The sequence below is a fragment of the Sinocyclocheilus anshuiensis genome, unplaced genomic scaffold, assembly GCF_001515605.1.
Source record: "Sinocyclocheilus anshuiensis isolate Anshui unplaced genomic scaffold, SAMN03320099.WGS_v1.1 scaffold509, whole genome shotgun sequence".
Classification (NCBI taxonomy): domain Eukaryota; kingdom Metazoa; phylum Chordata; class Actinopteri; order Cypriniformes; family Cyprinidae; genus Sinocyclocheilus; species Sinocyclocheilus anshuiensis.
In genome coordinates this window covers 240,436-259,471 of record NW_015539853.1, presented here as the reverse complement: position 1 = coordinate 259,471, position 19,036 = coordinate 240,436, and the positions used below count along the sequence as shown (strand labels likewise).

At 38.7% G+C, this 19,036-nt stretch overlaps 2 protein-coding genes and 1 pseudogene across 3 annotated transcripts in view; 1 reads left to right on the top strand and 2 right to left on the bottom strand.

The window, feature by feature from the left end:
* Nucleotides 1–14,111, bottom strand: part of LOC107684702 (protein FAM53C-like) — a 17,111-nt gene extending 3,000 nt beyond the window's left edge. The window contains exons 1-4 of one of the 2 annotated variants that reach the window (XM_016481036.1): nucleotides 13,580–14,111; nucleotides 8,350–8,546; nucleotides 8,198–8,255; nucleotides 5,869–6,713 (exon numbers count right to left, since the gene is read on the bottom strand). In XM_016481036.1, the coding sequence (XP_016336522.1) occupies nucleotides 5,869–6,713; nucleotides 8,198–8,204 (852 nt within the window). In that variant the 5' untranslated portion in view covers nucleotides 8,205–8,255; nucleotides 8,350–8,546; nucleotides 13,580–14,111. Of the gene's footprint in view, nucleotides 1–5,868; nucleotides 6,714–8,197; nucleotides 8,256–8,349; nucleotides 8,552–13,579 lie in introns of those variants that run through there. The other variant, XM_016481035.1, reaches the window with a different exon arrangement.
* A 363-nt stretch (nucleotides 14,112–14,474) lies between these two features.
* On the bottom strand, nucleotides 14,475–16,869 carry LOC107684700 (uncharacterized; annotated as a pseudogene).
* Nucleotides 16,870–17,406: 537 nt separating this feature from the next.
* Nucleotides 17,407–19,036, top strand: part of zmat2 (zinc finger, matrin-type 2) — a 6,099-nt gene continuing 4,469 nt past the window's right edge. The window contains exons 1-4 of the mRNA XM_016481034.1: nucleotides 17,407–17,503; nucleotides 17,941–18,031; nucleotides 18,251–18,374; nucleotides 18,835–18,908. Of these exons, the coding sequence (XP_016336520.1) occupies nucleotides 17,486–17,503; nucleotides 17,941–18,031; nucleotides 18,251–18,374; nucleotides 18,835–18,908 (307 nt within the window). The 5' untranslated portion in view covers nucleotides 17,407–17,485. The remainder of the gene's footprint in view (nucleotides 17,504–17,940; nucleotides 18,032–18,250; nucleotides 18,375–18,834; nucleotides 18,909–19,036) is intronic.

The following is a 19,036-nucleotide window of genomic DNA, read 5'->3' as shown; positions in this document are numbered from 1 at the left end:
ATCAAATAAATGCAGCCTTGATGAGCATAAGAGACTTTTTAGAAAACATTACAAGTCTTACTGATCCCAAACTTTTGACCGGTAGTGTATGTCAGCACCTAATTGATTTTCAAGAGTCAGGTTGATAAGGTTTATAAGATCATTTTTATGCCCTTTGATAAAGTTTTCAGATGTGGTGGACTTTTGAAATAATAATAAACGTCAAATTTTATTTAAATTTTCCTCTAAATCAATAGATGACACAAAAACTCACTACAACACTTTTCTAAACCTCCTTGTTTCTCTATGCACAAGGAAATTTGGCAGATCTTTGATGGGCAGAAACACAGAAAAGTCTATTCTAATAATAATATTGTTTTTTGAATCAAATGAAGAACCATTAAAATGGCCAAATATATTTTGAGTCAAAGGTTTGATAATCTTCAATTTTGTTTAAGGTAATTAAATAAACCGATTTTTAATAACGGAAGAATATGTAAAAGTATGGTAGATGGGGTAAAAAAAAAAAAACTAAAGGCACAATATTTGACACCTTGATAAATAGCTGGCTGGCTTTTTCAATAGTTGACATGACATTTTCAGTTCAAATGTTCAATATAATAAGCTGTGTGTCCAGTCCACCTTAGATAATCACCATTTTTATAATGAAACCATCACACTTAATAATTTATTGTTACTACTAAAGCCATAATGAAAGCCAATAATTATAATTTTTTTTATGGGATCTCCTTCAAATTGTGTGTGATGCTTTCAAAGTAGGGCTGTGAATCTTTGGGTAGACAGCAAATCGATTCGAGTCACGATTCATAGGTTTTTGATTCGATTCAAGAACTATTTTTGCAAATTAAGAATGATTCGATTCTGCATTCTTTAAGTGCACAGGATTATTTAAATGCTTCCCCTAAATTCTTTAAATGCTTAGTCAAGGGGCAAATTACACCACAACCTTTATGGTTAGAGAACCATAGGTTAGAGAAAAAAAACACTTTTGTCCATTGTTAGATGCTAGTTTAATGATGCATGGCATGACATGGCATATGTAAAAATGTATGTAAGCCTAGATTTTAAAGAAGAGCTTTAATTATATTAATGATAATAAATAATTTTATGTACAGTATGTACTGTATGTATGTACTATTATTATTATTTTTACAAGGAATTATTTTCTTATCTCTTACTTTGAATTTGCTATAAGAAATCAAATACACTGCTGGACAATAATCAATCACTGCTGGACAATAATCAATTTTTTCATAATGACAATTTTATGATTGTTTATCATACACTACAAACAATTATTTAAATTTTCTGCACAGAATTAGGTAAAAAAAAATACTTTATAATTTCTTTACTGTAATAAATTATATGTCAATCAGCACTGCATCATTCATAAATTGTATTTATTGTGTTTATCGTCTTAACTAGGGGTGCTCCGATCAGGATTTTTGAGGCCAATCGCCGAAAGCAGTATCTGCCGATCCGATCACCGATACCGATCTTTTTAAAGCCTTCTTTTTATCATGTAGAATTATTTATAGTGATGATCCAATCAAGATTTTTAGACATTTATTCAGGGCCTGAATTTCATTTTTGAAAATGAATTCTTCTCTTAGGTGACTCTTGTGAGAGGATTTTTTTTTTTTCATTTGAGGGGTGGAGGGGGGCATTTTTTAGACATTTTTCAAAAATCTATACCTCACCTAAATGTTTGATCATGCACTGTATTTTTGTTTTTACAATCGTGTTATTGTTGCACAATTGCTTGCACTGCGCAAGCCTGATTTTGTGAGCTGTATGTGAGGTTCACACCTAACCCTAACCCTTTTTAAAAGTGCATAATGATAACTTTTGACAATGTTTAATTCAGGTGCGAAAAGAATTAATATCTATAGTGCATGAGCACAGAGATTTGAGAGTGCACAGGACAGTTTGAGTGAGAGGAGAGACACGTTTTAAGTGCGTGCACTCTCTCCGGGCGAGAGCTGCGTGTATCTGACCGCGCGCGTCCAGTTTAGTGCGTGAGCAAAATAATATTATATTATATTATATTAATGTGCTTTCGCGCTACAATAATTCGCTCTCGACATTTGTCATTAAAATAACGCCATAAATTAAAACTTACCATTGACAAAAACGGTCAGCTCTACTGAGCTCTACTGCCTTTTCTTTTGCATTTAAATCTTTATTACAAGCAATCCTGCGGTTCATAAAGAACTTTAATTAAGAACTTTAAGAACTTTAAAATTATTGCCTTGTTTATCCTTTAAACCTAGCCAAAAAGCCATAGCCTATGTGTTGACTGTGAAACACAGTAGACTTTAATTATATGCATTTATGGTGTAATTACTACATTTTTGTGTCAATGCATGATCATATTTACCGCAAACAATGCGCTGTTACTTTAATTCAGCACATGAGGTGCAGCAAAAATAGACTCGGTGCGGAAACGATTTCTGCACTGCTGCAGACTCACCACTCCTAAACGCACTGCCAGACCGCAACCGTGTGTGCAGTGTGAATGCTTTAATCCGTTAACATGAGCACGGAAAAAATATGCACCACATACGCACTGCAAACAAAGTAATGTGAACCTGCCGTTATGTGTGTGCGCTGTGAGTGTGCATGAGTTTTAATCCGTTAACATGAGCACGGAAAAAATATGCACCACATACGCACTGCAAACAAAGTAATGTGAACCTGGCGTTATGTGTGTGTGCTGCGAGTGTGCATGAGTGCACGGTCTCCAGGAGAGCACGCGAGCGTTGAATGGTTTAAACACTGGCAAGAATTAAAAAGAAAAAAATGCAATTTATAAACTTTAGTGACGATGCGACACTGCCTCGATAGTGCAAGTGACAATTCCTGTGTCAACTGTGCAGCATGCAGCTCACTTATAGTGCAGACGCGATGTGATTTGAAGACATTTGCATTTTGAGAGAGAAAGAGAGCGGCGCGGTGATTCATTCACGCTGTTTGTGCAATTATGTCTCACCTAAAGCATTATAATTATTTCACCCACGCCGGACAGAAACTGAGACGGCGCCGCTGCCTGTCATGCCAAACCTCTCAACGTGATGGCAGGCGCGTCATCAGCTTGAGATCGGTTTTATGAGATCGGCCTTTTTAGAGAGATCAATCATCCCAAAGCATTATCGGCCGATTGTGATCGGTAGCCGATCAATCGGAGCACCCCTAGTCTTAACGTTTCAGTTCATTCTGCTTTTTATTCAGCTTAGCTGCAGATATAGCCTGGCACGTCTATGAGCGCGAGATCACTTCTCTTTCAGTGTGAAAACTTCTTTATCTAATTTTCATAAAATAAAATGCTATAGCTGTTTAGCTTTTCCTCTCCATCGGTGAATGATGATTCTGAAAGAAAACGCGCCTGATGTCTGTTTGCTATAGCAACGAAGGCTACTTTCATGCATCTGATTATCAGATAATGTTAAAACTAGTGGTCGACCGATATATCGCCAAGGCCGATATATTGGCCGATATTTTACATTTTTTAAATATCGGCATCGGCCGACAAGTTTTTCTGTTTGTCCGATGCGTTCGAGGCGGACTTTTATTTTGACGGCGCTGAGAACGGCAGCGCCTGAAGTGCACACAGTGCTCACATTCTCCCTCTTGTTCGCTGTTGTCGTTAACAGTTGTGTCTAAATACGGATAGAAGTCTGTCTAATAATCAGATAGAACGGTTAAACAAAGGAATTAAAATGTATACAAAAAGTCTTATAACGATTGTTTTTATATTATTAGTAATAAAGGAAAACATTATAATACTTTCTTGTTTGCCGTCAGCATTTATATAATTTAAACAAATCTTTAAATGTCTAATAAACATCTAATTTCAAAAACCTTGCAAACTTAGTCGGATCCAGTTGTGAGATCTTGTGAAGTGTGCATGTGTATACTGCATGATCGTGTATGCTCTGCATGACGGTCGATCCGTGTGAATTGAATGCTGACAGGAGGAGAGTTCAGCTTCACAGGAGACGCGCGATCGACGTTCGTCTGTAAGACCGAGAGCCATTGAAAAACTACAGAAAAGCAAAACTACTTCACTTTAGCATTAATGGCCACGAGTACTAAGGAGAGATCACACATCAGCAACTCAAAAAATGTGTCAGTGAGACGAACGGAGCGCAAGCGCAATCCTATGACAGTCACTGCAGGCGGTAAACAGTGCAGTGCGTGAAGGAGAGATGCGAGGCAGGCACGAACGCTGTTCAAGTCTCCATTAATTCGTGCTTGTAGTAATTTAATGTGTATATATTTTGAAAGCACTGAATCACTATAAAAAACGCGATTCATTCGATTCTTAGCGTTTTAAATCGATTACTGTCTGAAATCGGCGATTCATGATTCAAAAATCCATGTTCAAGATCGATGCATTGCATCGTCAGGGTTTGTAATCGATGCATCGAGAAAACGAGTGAATCGTTACACCCCTATTTCAAAGTCTTACAAATATACAAAATATTTATATATTTTTTAATTAACATTTAAAGGTGCACTAAGCGATTTTTGTAAAAACACTTTTGACCACTGTGGCGGAGTCCTAAAACAAACTCGCAGCCAATCAGCATGTCTAGTAATGATAGGGAGAAGAGAGCACTCAGTGAGTGCACAGGACGGATATTAGCAGATCAACTACAGGTAGAGAGAGATGGCAGATAAAAAAAGAAGATTTCAGAGAAACAAAACATTAAAATGAAGGGTTACGATCAGGCAAGAGGTAGGACCAGTGTAAATATCGGAGCAGCTTCCAGCAGTGGAGAGAACTCAAGGAGCAGGAAGGCCTAGAATCGGACGCCGAGGTTGCTTTGTTTCTTCTTGATAGGCGAATTATGTTGATTTTGCCTTTTCACACAAGTTTTCTGTGTTGGCTTTTGCTTGAATATGCTGCGGCCGGCAGGCATAGCAGATTCCGCCATCGTCGCTGCCAGGGTTGTGTACGTACGTGTGGGGCGGAGTTATCAAAATAGGGGCGAGGTCCTGTTGGGGTATGGGCGTGTTTGTTTTGGTGCTTTCAAATATCAACATCATTTCGCAAAAATCGCTTAGTGTGCCTTTAAATGAAAGTGAATTATTTTATTTATCAAAACAGAATATAGTACAAACTTTGGTAGAGGTGTAAAATTTTTATTAATTTTAAGCAACAAACTACTTTTATCATGATTATATTTTATACAAATGTGTTGTTCCATCAATGTTCAATTAAAAACTACAAATTGTTTTCTTTAATTATACAATATGGATTGCTTTATGAGTGTACTGCATGTATGCAGCTGAAGTTGGATAAACGTTTGAACTGAAACAGAATCAGGAAATCTGTATCAAATATCAATACCCAGCCCCACTTTGAATGCTATTTTTTAGGGCTGCACGATTAATCGCATGCGATATTTAACGCGCATCTTGTCAGAAAGCCGGTTCTGTAATCAGCGGTAAATCTCCATCACCTGCGTGCTTTCACATTGAGCAGCATTAACTACACAGAGCCGTTGTTCACTGATGAGCTGCGCAAAAAATCGCGCGAATATGAACGTGGTTTTGCGCAACTCGTCAGTGAACAACGGCTCTGTGTAGTTAATGCTGCTCAATGTGAAAGCACGCAGGTGATGGAGATTTACCGCTGATTACAGAACCGTCTTTACTGACAAGATGCGTGTTAAATATTGCACGCGATTAATCGTGCAGCCCTACTATTTTTCATACCATATTTTATCATTTCTCCTTTTCTTTTTTGTACTGTCAACTGCCTCCTTTCCTTTTCCATTTCAAAGGCTCATACTTTCAAAATAACATATTTTCATAACAGCTGTAGTAACTGTATCTTCAGAATGGTAAGGAAGAGCATACCTGTGTCATTTTGGCAAAATCTAGCACAGGCCGTCCACATGGTCTGTCCGGGTCCCTGCGGCGCTTTAGGCCAGGTTTGAGCAGGAGCAGGTCGCAGGGCTGAGAATGGCACCGTGGAAGTTGAGGAGGAAGAGCACGGCGCACCGAAGACGGAGTGCTGCAGGCGGACGAGGGCGAGGCGGGCACCACCGGAGGGTGAGATGTGATCTGCGGGGGCACCGGAGGTGGCGGCAAGAACTGGGCAGCAGCTTCGCGGATGAGCACGGGAGAGAGGGAGAAGCGCCTCTGCGGTGGAGGCGGAGGGTTGAGCGGTGAGGGAGAGGAGGAGCATGAGGACGGCGACGGGAAGAAGCAGCAGCAGGCACCACCTCCGGCACCGTCACTCGGGTCCCAGGGGAAAGTCCACGGTAGTGGGGAATCTGGGGAAAGGGCCAGACTGAAAAATGTGGGGCTGGAAGAAGAATGCAGCGAGGAGTTGAGCGAGGAGCTGGGGGCACGCAGTGGACACGGCCCCCCCGCGCCCCCTCCACTGTGGCATCGGCGGTTCACTGGTGTCCAGACCTTGGAGGCGCTCGGCCGCCAGGTGTACCGGCAGCGTGAAAGGTCCTCTGGTACAGACAGCGAACGACAGTGGCGTTTGGGGGGTGGCGGGGGGGGAGGGGGAGGCCCGGGAAAAGACAGGTCCGTCACAGAGGTGCTAGGGGCGAGCGGACGGTTCAGGGCATCCCCCTCCGGCAGGTGGCTTTCTGGAGGACCCAGGGACACGGGGCCGGGGGGGAAGCTGGAGCTGAGCACCCCCTGCAGACTGGCCTTCGAAGTAGGGCAGAGCTGCCAGTAACTGCTCTCTGAAAGAGGACAGACAGAGTTTTAGGAGTTAATAACCTTCTGTGGTTATTTAGAAGATATTGGAAGACCTTAGAGGTGGGCGTATTACGTCATTTTTGTAGGTCCAAACCCAGAAACAAGCATTCTAGCACTTCCGGTTCCATAATCCTGAAGTCAATGTTTTTTTTTGGAACGGGTTTTTGGTTAAATGGCTAAAATGAGGTCTGAGGTTTACACAAGCTCAAGATATTTTTACGTTTTATTCTACAACAAGCTTTTACTTGCTAACAAGTGGCTAAATGGGACTACAGAGGTTGTCAGGGGCATTAAGCATAATCAAAATGAACAGGTAACTATCAAGGAAAAAGTTTTATTTTTTTATTTTTATGATTTTTTTTATATAAAGCCTGAAAGAGCCATCAGAAGCTCAATGGTGGTGACACTGAAATCATGTGACCATAGTGTAGTTCACTTCAACTTTTTACTTCTGGAGATTGTATTTAGGCTTCAAGATTCATAAACATTGGGTTAATTTGTGAAGATTATCATAATGAACAAAACATGTAAGAATCATACTGTTGCTGGTCACAGAGCTTATTTTCTGCAATAATCCAAAAGACAATGGAAAAATCAATTTTTGTCGAAGGAACCAGGGTGATGCTAACTTCCAGGTTGGCCTACAAAAATACATCAGCATTTGAAATTTGGACACAAATCAAAAATATTATTTATTACAAATGATAAATTGTAACAAATTATAAAACAGATAGTTCTAGAAGAACCCAAACTGGTCCAAGTGGCATTATTCAGCAACTGTAAACAAGTACATGTCACATTACACACCATAATAACAAATCTTGACTTGTTTGGGACATGTTCTAATCTGTACGCTCATATTACTCCATTTTTCTTCACTCTAATGTGCAATTAACATAAAGCAGTTACTCATAGTTACTCAAATTTTTCTCACAGCATTTTTGTAAAGCAATATCTATAGCATTTGACATGTCTACTACAGCATGGTATATGCTGTATACTATCCAAGGGGGCATATTTATGTTTATGCATATTATATAACATGCGCACACAATATATGTATTTGCATAATAATGATTTCCTGTATTCACTGCTGTTCAAAAGTTGGTCTGCAGTTATTTGAAATAAAAAAAAAACAAAGTATTAATTTCTTTCAAACTTTTAAACAGTAGTGCAAGTTTCAATTATGTAATTACATGGTTTACCTTTCATTTTTTAAACTAGCAGCTATTATTCAGAAAACCCATGATATGCCCCATACATAATTATTTTATGTTCAATTGAAACTCAGAATAACTGAGAAACTCTGCACTCCAAATTAAGGAGCTAAAGTACTTTAGTGTACAATTGTCTTTTTTTTTGTTACTGAAAGGTAAAACATTAATGTGTACATTATTTTCACAATTTCAGGAATGAAACTCATAAATCAATGCTCGATTTCCAGATACTCAAGAGAAAAGTTACATACCAGGCATTAATCCATCTATGGGCCGGCTGGTTTCGGGGCTCTGATGATGAAGTAGAGACTGAAAGAAGTAAAGAGAAAAATGATTGCTTTAAGAGACAGATAAATGCCAAAGTGAAACAAATCTGTGCTGAGATCCACAACACAAGCTTTACCAGTTTGCTGTCCAGTGATTGTTGTTGATGCTGGAACAACGTTGTTGTTTAACATTTAACGAAACCATGGCATGGCAAATTGGAGGAAGGAAAGGTGGGGAAAGAGGCTGATGTGCACTAGATAAAACTGAAGCACAGTCCACCAAACATCCAGGACACGCTGCTCGCTCAATGTCACTCAGGAACCATGATGACGTCTTCACCAGGGACACAAAAGAAGTCAAATTAAATATTAGATATAGGTTTTATTATTTCTTATGATAAAAACATCCATATTTTATTTGGTCTTTAGATGGTCTTTTTGGACTTTTCAGTTGTTTTTGAGTCACAGTATGTTATCATGAATGCTTTTCACTCAAAGGATCAAGAAAAATTTAATTTCTCATGATATGACCCCTTTAAATAAATGCACGTGAACACTAAATGACACATTTGGTTGTTCTAAATTCAGGACAATACAAAATGGTGGAACAAAACAAACAAAAGTCAATGGTAAATGTTTAATAATAGCAGGTTCTCGTGCAAATCTCTTAAGTTACTTAGCTGCTGAAATTGTAAAAAAAATAATACAATTACCAAAACTGCACATTATTCCTGATCTGCTCCGACAAAAAATGCTTTTTAATTTCCTGTCCCATACAAAAAGGTGCAGCCCTACAGTTGTCATGTTTACAAGGAAGACTATAAATCCTTGAAAACAGTCATTCCTGTGTAACTAAACTTTGCAAGAGGACGCACAGAAAAATGTTTTGCTTAATTCTTTCAGGTTTTATTTCTGAATCTTTCACTGGTTTAAATATTTAAAGGAACACTCCACTATTTTTGATATTACGCAGCGCCTGAAAATAGTCCCCAGCACGCTCCCTAATCAGATTCAATGATCTATGCTAAGCTACAGCTAAAAGTGCTACCGCCAGACCTGGAGATCGGCTGAATGGATTCGAAAACGGTAAAACTCAACTGTTTAACTCTAGGGGAGTTGGAAAATGAGCCTATTTTCAAAAATAGTGGAGTGTTCCTTTTAAAAGACTATACCAAATGCAAAATATACTAAAAGGAAGGTTCAAACAGCACTCGCCACTTCATTCTGAAAAATCATTAAACACAGTCCTGCATAAAGTGGAAAAAAAAAACGATAATTTCACCTCCACTACTTTCATAGTACAAACAATACTCTCTATAAAGCAGGCATGAGAGCAGTCTTTATTAACTATGCACTGCCTACAGCAGGGGTGTCCAAACTCGGTCCTGGAGGACCGGTGTCCTGCAGAGTTTAGCGCCAACTTGCCTCAACACACCTGCCTTTAAGTTTCTAGTATGCCTAGTAAGAGCTTGATTAGCTGGTTCAGGTGTGTTTAATTGGGGTTGGAGCTAAACTCTTCAGGACACCGGCCCTCCAGGACCGAGTTTGGGCACCCCTGGCCTACAGCGAACATATAAAATTCCCTTTGATTAGTAAGTGCTATACTCCAAAATTGCTGACATCATACTTTTACACTGAAACAAACACGGAATTTCAGGTGACTGACTGGAAAACAGGCTCGCAAAACCCCAAAATAAACAAAAGAACAGGATTTTTCTCCCAAGATTTCTAGAAACTGGCTTAATCTGGCAATTCATTTTTTGTAATCAGGTTAATGTGTTTATCAACTTACATGAACAGAAAGTGACCAAATTCTACTTAATATTTCAATATTCTTGTGCTTTAAACGTGTTGTTGTTTATTTCGCTTTTGAAGTATCCTCAGATTATGGTTTAATTAGAGAAAGCGACTGAAGTTCTCGCTTTCCAAACCCCGCTAAGGACTGTAACCCTGCAGGGCACAGGCCCAGTCTGCTAGTGGTCTCCCATTACAGCACACATGAATAGGGACTGCTTGGTGACAGGTGTCTGGGAGAGCAGCACAGTCAAGGAACCGGCTGTTCCGCTGGCCTGATGCCACTGTGGGAACTCCTACGAACACATCCTTCCCTGTCTGTGCTCAGGGACACATCGTCCAACGTGACTGTATTTATATATGCTAGTGCACTTAAATCAGGGGTTTACAGGGGGCCACAAAAGAGTGCTGGGGGCCTTAGGAAAGTTTAGAGAAAAACAATAAATAAAAAATGAAAAGTAATAAAAAAAAAGATTAAAGGGGTCATATGATGCTGCTAAAAAGAACATTATTTTGTGTATTTGGTGTAATGAAATGTGTTTATGCGGTTTAAAGTAAAAAAAAACACATTATTTTCCACATACTGTACATTATTGTTTCTCCTCTATGCCCCGCCTTTTAGAAACGCGTCGATTTTTACAAAACTCATCGGTCTGAAAAAGCGAGGTGTGCTCTGATTGGCCAGCTATCCAGTGCGTTGTGATTGGCCGAATACCTCAAGCGTGAGACGGAAATGTTACGCCCCTACCATACTGTTGTATTCCCTCAGCGACCAGCACGGATCAGCTCTAGGCATGACGAAGCGGATATCGTCCTCTTTTGGAAGACCAAACAAAGTAGTTTCGCTTTCACAACGAAGCACACAGCGTCTTCAGGATATGGCGGCGGCAACAATACTACAGTGAGAATAAAAGTTAGAACGTGTTAGAACGAGCCGTTTTAGGTAGGTGTGGCTGACTCTTAACTTTTATAAAGAATATCTCTTTGGATTTGAGACTTTAGTCTTTACAACTTTACAGATCTTCTTTATGCACTAAGAGCTTGTAACACTCCAAAGAGAAAGGAAAAATTGAAATCACATCATATGACCCCTTTAAATAATTTTTAAAAAATGAGTAGGAAAGCAACTAAATAATAGTAACTAAAGTAGTTATGCATTATATATAGTAGGGGTGGGGGAAAAATCGATACAGCACAGTATCGCAATATTTTCCACGGCAATACTGTATCGATACACGGATGCCAAGTCTTTTATTATACTATTTGGTAGAATAATATTGGCCAAGTGCATCCAGAATTTTCGGTTTCCGTTTCGGCCCAGAATTTTCATTTCGGCGCATCCCTACATGTAAGACTACTTGTGACGCTCCGCTCAATATTCCACTCTATGAATGTGCGTTCCGCTCGTGTACCGCTCATACTCACCGGAAAAGCAAAGTCCGCTCAAATAACGCGCTGACAGGAAATTCAGTATAGGCTACTTGTTCCGGTTTGCAGTAGCGCTACTTTGCTGTAACATGGTATAGGCTAGTTCAGCTGTACTGGGCAACACTGATAAAAATGATGCTACCTTCAGTGACGCTATGCTCGGCTCATATGCTCATTAAAAAATTTGACTACTTTCATTTAATCCAAAATGTGTACATATTTAATTTTAAAGGGCTTTTGAAAACCTAGAGCTATTCAACCAAGAATAACAACTAAGTTAGCTAAAAAAAAAAAAATTTTTTTTTAAATTTAACAGTAATTTACTTTCAAATGCCCCAATTGCTGAAGGGTCTGCACTAGTGTTGTCACGGTACCAAAATTTCAGTATTCGTTCAAAAGTAGTGAAAATCCACGGTTCTCGGTACCAATTTCGGTACCAAAGCAAAACACAAAACCAAATGATCATTATATTAGCGTTAGCCGCGCTTATGCTAATGATTAACTACTCTAATAACAGCGTTCATTTCATTCCGACATTCAAATTAAAATATTGAATAATATGTAGTGTTTCCCCCAGAACTTAAAATGAAACTTAACTGCTTGAACTCTTTCATTTGATCTGGGTGTCTGTCTTTAAAGTGTTTTGTTAGTTTGGTGTGTTTCCTCGTCTAAATATTAAAAATTAAAATGAAACTTACCTGCTTGAACTCTTTCATTTGATCTGGGTGTCTTTAAAGTGTTTTGTTAGTTTGGTGTGTTTCCTCGTTTTGAGGTCGCCACGTCTCAGTGCTTTTATGAAGAGAGAGTATCTGCGCACCTTTCGGATAGCGCATCAAGACCAGGTGTTGACCGGGTACTCGGTACCACCGGTACTTAAAAAAAAAAAACCTGCAAAACTGCAAAATAAATATTAATCTATCAGTACTTTTTACTTAAGTACATAAAAAATCAAGTACTTTTGTACTTTCACTCGAGTAAAATTGAAAACTGAGTACTTTTACTTTTAGTGGAGTAATATTTTATTATACGTATCTATACTTTTACTCAAGTACTTGATTTGTGTACTTCGTCCACCACTGATAGTTATATATAGGATTTGGGGGTCACTCGAACAAGATGAATGAACAAATATAGAGGTCCGTGGTATCCAAAAGATTGAAAACCTATGATTTAGTAAGTGAAGTACACCCCAATTCATTAATTTAAGTGAAGAATCTAGTAATGACGTATCATGGCGATCACGAGTAGATTCGGGTTCGGTTCCGCCGTTGCCTTGGTTACGCACTGAGCGGCCGCGGCTGATGGAGGGGGGAGGGGGAGCCTATCTGCCTGTCATCTCCATTATAAGCACATTAAGCGTGACATGTAGCACAGCATATCCTTAGTCTACAATTCAAATCATTTTCTGAGATAAAAAAAAATATATATATATATATATACATTTCCCGATCGCATCGACACCTATAAGTGAAATCAAATACAATCGTGCTGAAGGTCGGGGTAGGCCACTGGGTTGCATTTCTAAAGCGTGCGCGTAAGGTTTGCACGGGGCATTAGACAAGTTTAGCCATTCTAAGCATGCATATATTAAGAGTACATTGATTTTTGCACGCCGAATGAATACAATCTATAAATAAGCACTGGTCGACTTTAGGAAGCCGAAAGCGGTTTCATATCGCGTGCACCGGTTGTGCTCTGTTTGCAGTTTGCGCGATTTTGCAGATTACGTTAGGATATAACACACCAAAACCCAAAACTCCGATTCTATATTTAGCTTTTAATAAATCGCGATTTATTATATGATAATTAAAAATAACAGACTGTATGACAAGCCAATCAGGAACAGCCGACCCGGGCTATAGCTAACGCGGTGCAGTAAACAGGCCTATTAAAGAAATAAAGATTTCAAATCTTTCCGTCACATACAGCACGTTCCGTTCGCCAGTCTGCAAAAGCAAATTACTGCATCCCTGCCTTGTGTTGCAGATTTGTTTACACACGTTTATGAAATGCAATTCTGCCCCGCGAACCGATTTCTAGCTGTTAAGCCATGCACAATGAGCCTGACTGCAGGGAAAGTACATATATGAATAACACAGCATTTAAACGAAGGTGCACTGATGATTTTCGACGATAATGGCTTACCTTGAATCAACCGAGAGTGGTCGTTAAAACCCCAGGCCTTGAATGTTGCTCTCAACCGAAAGATTCAGCCGATTCGGTACAACAAGCTAATGCAGGTCGGCTTGCTGTCTAATACACTGTCCTCGCTTTGGCCTAGAAAATAAATCTGTATACAATTCCCGACTGTTCTGCTTAACAAAAACATACCGTTGAAATAACACGCTGAATCGTAAGCGAAGACCGACAGAAATGATTTAAAGGATCGTGTAAAATTGAGGATTGGTCTGCAATTGCACGCTTGGTCGATACAGACTGTATTCTCAGTGTCGCCCACTAGGGAAAAATAAGTGCGCCCCTTCTATGGAGGAATTTGTAAATAACATTCAGGGCATATACGGTCTCAGTTTCATCTTATAACCGTCTTCAAACAAACGCGTGGAATGTGTTGTACGGGAATTGGTAGATGGAGCAAAATTAGGAGGTGAATAGATAAACAATATAAACTCTGAAGTGTCAAACAATACAGTTCAGTGAGGGCACTCGACTCTTTGGACTGAGCCTCCTGAGATAATACGACACTCGGAATCATGGGAATTGTAGTGAATTCTGAAGGGATTTTCCCATAATTTTGTGAAAATTTCTAATTTAGTGTTTATTTTCAGGATAAAATGTACATTAAAATAAACACCAAAATATTAAGGTAAAATGGCAAACAATTGTATGCAACTTTAGATCACCTAAATTTTTATATTTCTCCAAACCTACTCAGTCAAACTTGCATTGCTCACATTTAGTTCTCTGGCCTAATAAAGAATGTTATTTGTGTAAGAATGCATTAGGCGAGGAGGTTTAATGGATGTTAAAAGCATACAAAGAAAGTGAAGTGCAACTATTTAATGATATGCAGAGTCAGCTATAGCAAGTCCACATCTTTATTAGATTTCCCCATTCATAGAGGTCCACACAAAAATAAAAAAATAAAACTTCTGAACTTCCTGTTTTTAGAAAAACAGTGACGTGACAAACAGGAGGGGACGTGTTAACAGAACAAAATGAACAGAACCTGTGCTTTTGAAGGGAAAGAAAAAGAAAGAAAATCAGAAAGTGAAGAACAAAGTAATAACAACAGGTACTGGAAAGTGTACAATATTGAAACATTCATTTGAAGAGGATGCCTTGATAACAAAATACAAAGTGCACAGCATACTAAACTAGTAGACAGTGATCCAAGTGGAATGCAAACACAGCTGGAGGACAAGATTAGCACCTGATCCGTGCAGACCAGTCGCATGATTTGACGAGACACTACATAAATCTCCAGAAAGCCTCTTCATGCAGCAAAGGCACCTGGGTTTGGTTGCGGTCAGTCTCAAGGAGAAATCGCAACCATCCTAGGACGTTCTCCTGTGCCATTAGGTGATTGCTGAAGGTGTAGCCCAATCCAGGCGGAGAGATTTGGCCCTGGTGACATGGGACTCCAACCTGGACAGAAGAATCTAGTTAGCACTGAACCCATGCACTGTACTTTACAAGTTAAGGACATTGGCTTTGTTCAAAACAGCATTCTACTCATGATTGCTGCAGTGCATGGCATGCAAATTTTCTGTATGCATATAATAAATGCTTTGACTTGCTACACTTGCAAAAAAGGTGCAGCAAACTTAAACATTGATCCAATTTTGTGTAGGTGTCTTCAGCAAGTATACCACTTCAAACAACCATTGACTCAATATTTAGGTCTGACCTGAGTAGCATTAGAATACAGCCAAGGACCATCAGTTGACAACTCAAAAGGTTGTGAAATAATGGACGACATGGAATCCGGCGCCACTTCCCACTTTGTGCCCTCCTTTTCACCGTCGCACAGCTCTGTATTCATCTTCTCAAGCAAGCTCTGCCTAAGAGTTTTTTAATTTAGCAAATTAATAGAACTACTGCAAAGACAAAATTGTCTTTGAAGACTTACAATTGATCAACTGGGTCTTGTCCCTCCGTGTCTTTCTGGGAAGCAGATAGCGGGTCCCATGCATGAAGCGCTCTCCGCCAGAGACGGACTTGCATGTCCCAAGATCTGCGGCTATATTTGCGGCATTTGTTTGGAGTGGAAGGGTGAATCCCAGGCATGCGCAGACATCTGAACAGTTAGGAAATATAATACCCCAAAATGTTTCAATACAATCAGGAGAACATTAAAAAAAACAAAAAAACAAACAAAAGGAAGTTAACAGTTGTTAGCAATTTAATAACGTTCAGCAATTCTCACTTTGGAACCTGCTGAAAGTTCTGGTAGCCACACGTGTTCTTTCCATACTGAATCTGTTTTTGTCTACGCTTCAAAACTGCCTCATTAGTCTCAAATTGTGACGGGTCAGCATTGAGTGGGCACCACTGTCGCCCTGACGGAGACCTACAAAACAAGTGTTATTTAATCAGCTGGCCCAAGAAGGCCAAATAAGTACAAACATATATTTATTAATAATGAAAGCAATACACATTAAATAAATTTAATTATATATACACATATATACACACATATATATATATATATACACACACACACACACACACACTACTGTTAATATATACTGCTTATTTTCTCTTTAATAACTGTACTAAGAGACCTCTTGATCCCATCAATGTCTTCCGTTCCAACAGCAACACTAGCTGTAGACATCTTCAGGATGCACCACTCAAGAATGGATGACCTGATCAGACAACAACAATTTAAAGGGTTAAAAGCCTCTTTAAATGACTTCTTACCTTCTAAAATGTCTCATACAAAACTTCTACACTAAAACATAAAATATGCAATCAAAAGACATTGAACAAGAACAGACCTGCGAGGCTTCTGAACAGCAGAAGACTTCTCCATTATGTGAAGTTGACTGTGGGGTTTTAGAGCAGCTGGGAAGGGGATTCCACGGTTCACAAATCAATATCAAGCTTACAACCTATAGCAAAAAGAAAAACGCATCTTGTTGCTCCTCAATCAACAGAGATATTTACCTGACAAGACTATCATACACTGAACTGCAGCCTGGTAGAAGCCAAGGTTCTGGGCTGCATGGGAGAGAGTGTGTTTTAGTATTGAAGTCTTGGGCTGTTGGCCACAAATGAAGAGGCAGACCTCTAAAATACAAAACAAAAGACAAGCTACAGCAACACATAGGTTATTTTAAACCAATAAAATGGATTTTAAAAACACACTACCGCGACTCAAAGGGGTTTTGAAGAAGGCTTTCTATGCGTGTTGTCATGATTTTGGCTACAGCCACACAACACATAACGTTTGACAAAGCTTTTTATCAGCGGCAGGTGTAACAGGGGCGGGGCTGTACACATGAGACAGGTAAGGCCACTAATCATTAAAAAAAAAAATAAGCAGAAAATGTTATAAAATTAAATAATAAAATAAGATACTATTGTGATAACGCGTTCGTGTGAAAGGAAAGGATTGCGCTTTTATTTTGACCTGAAAATGTATAGCTTGTGTCTGTTGTAGCTGTCAGAGTTAGTGTCTCCAGTAAATATTTCTCTGTTTAGACCACTGATGTATTGTTATCTATTATCTCTATTATAGATCGGTGGTTTAGACACATTCTTTGTGATCTTGGCAACAAAAAAATAACGGGCAGATGTATATGGGTAAGTTGTGACACTGGAATCTGTCATTAAACAGCCCTATTTATTATATTCAGCAAAATGTAAACAATAAAACAGCTATGAAAGTCAAAACTATTCGTGAAAATCGCGTTAAACGTAAAAATATTAAACGTGTTTTGTGCAGTTAATATTGTGTTTAATTTAATTTTATTATTGTTTTTTTTTTCATGGTCAGAGAGCGGCTTTGGTTTGATCCCTTTTGAAATTTGAAGCAACTGCACTGGTTTACGACAGCAATACGCTTTACGGCATCACGGTAGCAAAATGGCGTCTGGCAGTGCGGTAAGAAATTTTCGTTAAGATTTATTTCGAATAGTTTCTTTGTTTAGAATTTTAGTCTATCCGTTTTCTTTGACCATTATTTATGAACGAACGCTATTCTTAATTTCTTCCTTTAAAAAGTGTAGATGTCGTGGTAGCCGGGGAAAAGAAAAACTGGCTGAGCTTGTGACGACAGATGGTTTTGTCTTTGTTGTCGTGTACAAAAACAAGAAAACGGATATATTTGAACTATGAGACGTTTTGCAATCTGGTATCTTTAGTATTGTTGGCCGACAGCCTTGTTGATCTATCAATATGATCAGATATTGATCATGAAAGTTTATTCATGTTCGATCTTGTGCACATGCTTTTCTATGCAGTTTCAGCAGATTTCTAAATACAGCTGATGTGATTCATTTGTTTAACATGTTTATAATAGTATCTGTTTGTTTTTGTAGTCCAAGAATGATTTTCGTCGTAAATGGGACAAAGATGAATATGAACAGCTGGCCCAGAAACGACTCACGGAAGAGAGAGAGAAAAAAGATGGTAAGCACAAACAATGTTTTGTGTGTGTGTGTGTGTGTATATATATATATATATACTCAGTTTTTAAGTTTATAAGCTTTAGTGAAAGAACGCATTCATTATATTTTATATGAGAATGTCACGTATAGGGTCAAATAATCGTAGTTGCTGACAATAGTTCATCCAAGTAAATAATTTAAAGCAGTATTTCCAATGTTATCCATCTTTTTCATTCTCCAGGCAAGCCTGTGCCCCCCGTCAAGCGGGAGCTTCTCCGCCACAGAGATTATAAAGTGGATCTGGAGTCAAAACTGGGGAAGACTCTCGTCATCACAAAGACCACACCACAGGCTGAGATGGGAGGGTTGGTATCTGTTATGCAATGACTGTACTATGACTACAGCAGTATGAGTTTATGAACAAGAGAGTGGACTGTGCGATTAATCAAAATCGTTATGAAATCACGATGTGAACATGCGTCATTTCTAAACTGCAGAAAGCACGATTTATGCGAAGATATTGTGTCCGCAACTATTGTCAATAAAGCCGCAACTACTACTTCAGCTGATAGTCAACATCTTTTTTGATAAAGCTTTCCTGGTTTCCTTTTGAAATATGTTTGAGATTAAAATTCATAAAACCAAAATGCATTTATGAGTGTAAAGTGTAAGCAAATATTATGTCAAAATGGTGATCAAAAGTCAAAATGAAATCGCGATATTGATAAAAAAATTGTGATAGTGTTTTTGTTTTTTTATGGCTGACAATTTTTCAGGGCATTGCTCTATTTCTGTGGATATAATTATGCATTTCCTTCCTCCCAGGTACTACTGCAATGTCTGTGATTGTGTAGTAAAAGATTCCATCAATTTCTTGGATCATATCAATGGTAAAAAACGTAAGTATTGCGGCCTTTGTTCTTTTCTTTTATGTAACATATTCATGTTGCATATTCTAACATATATATATATATATATACACACACACACATATATATTCTTACAAAACAATATTATGTTTGATACT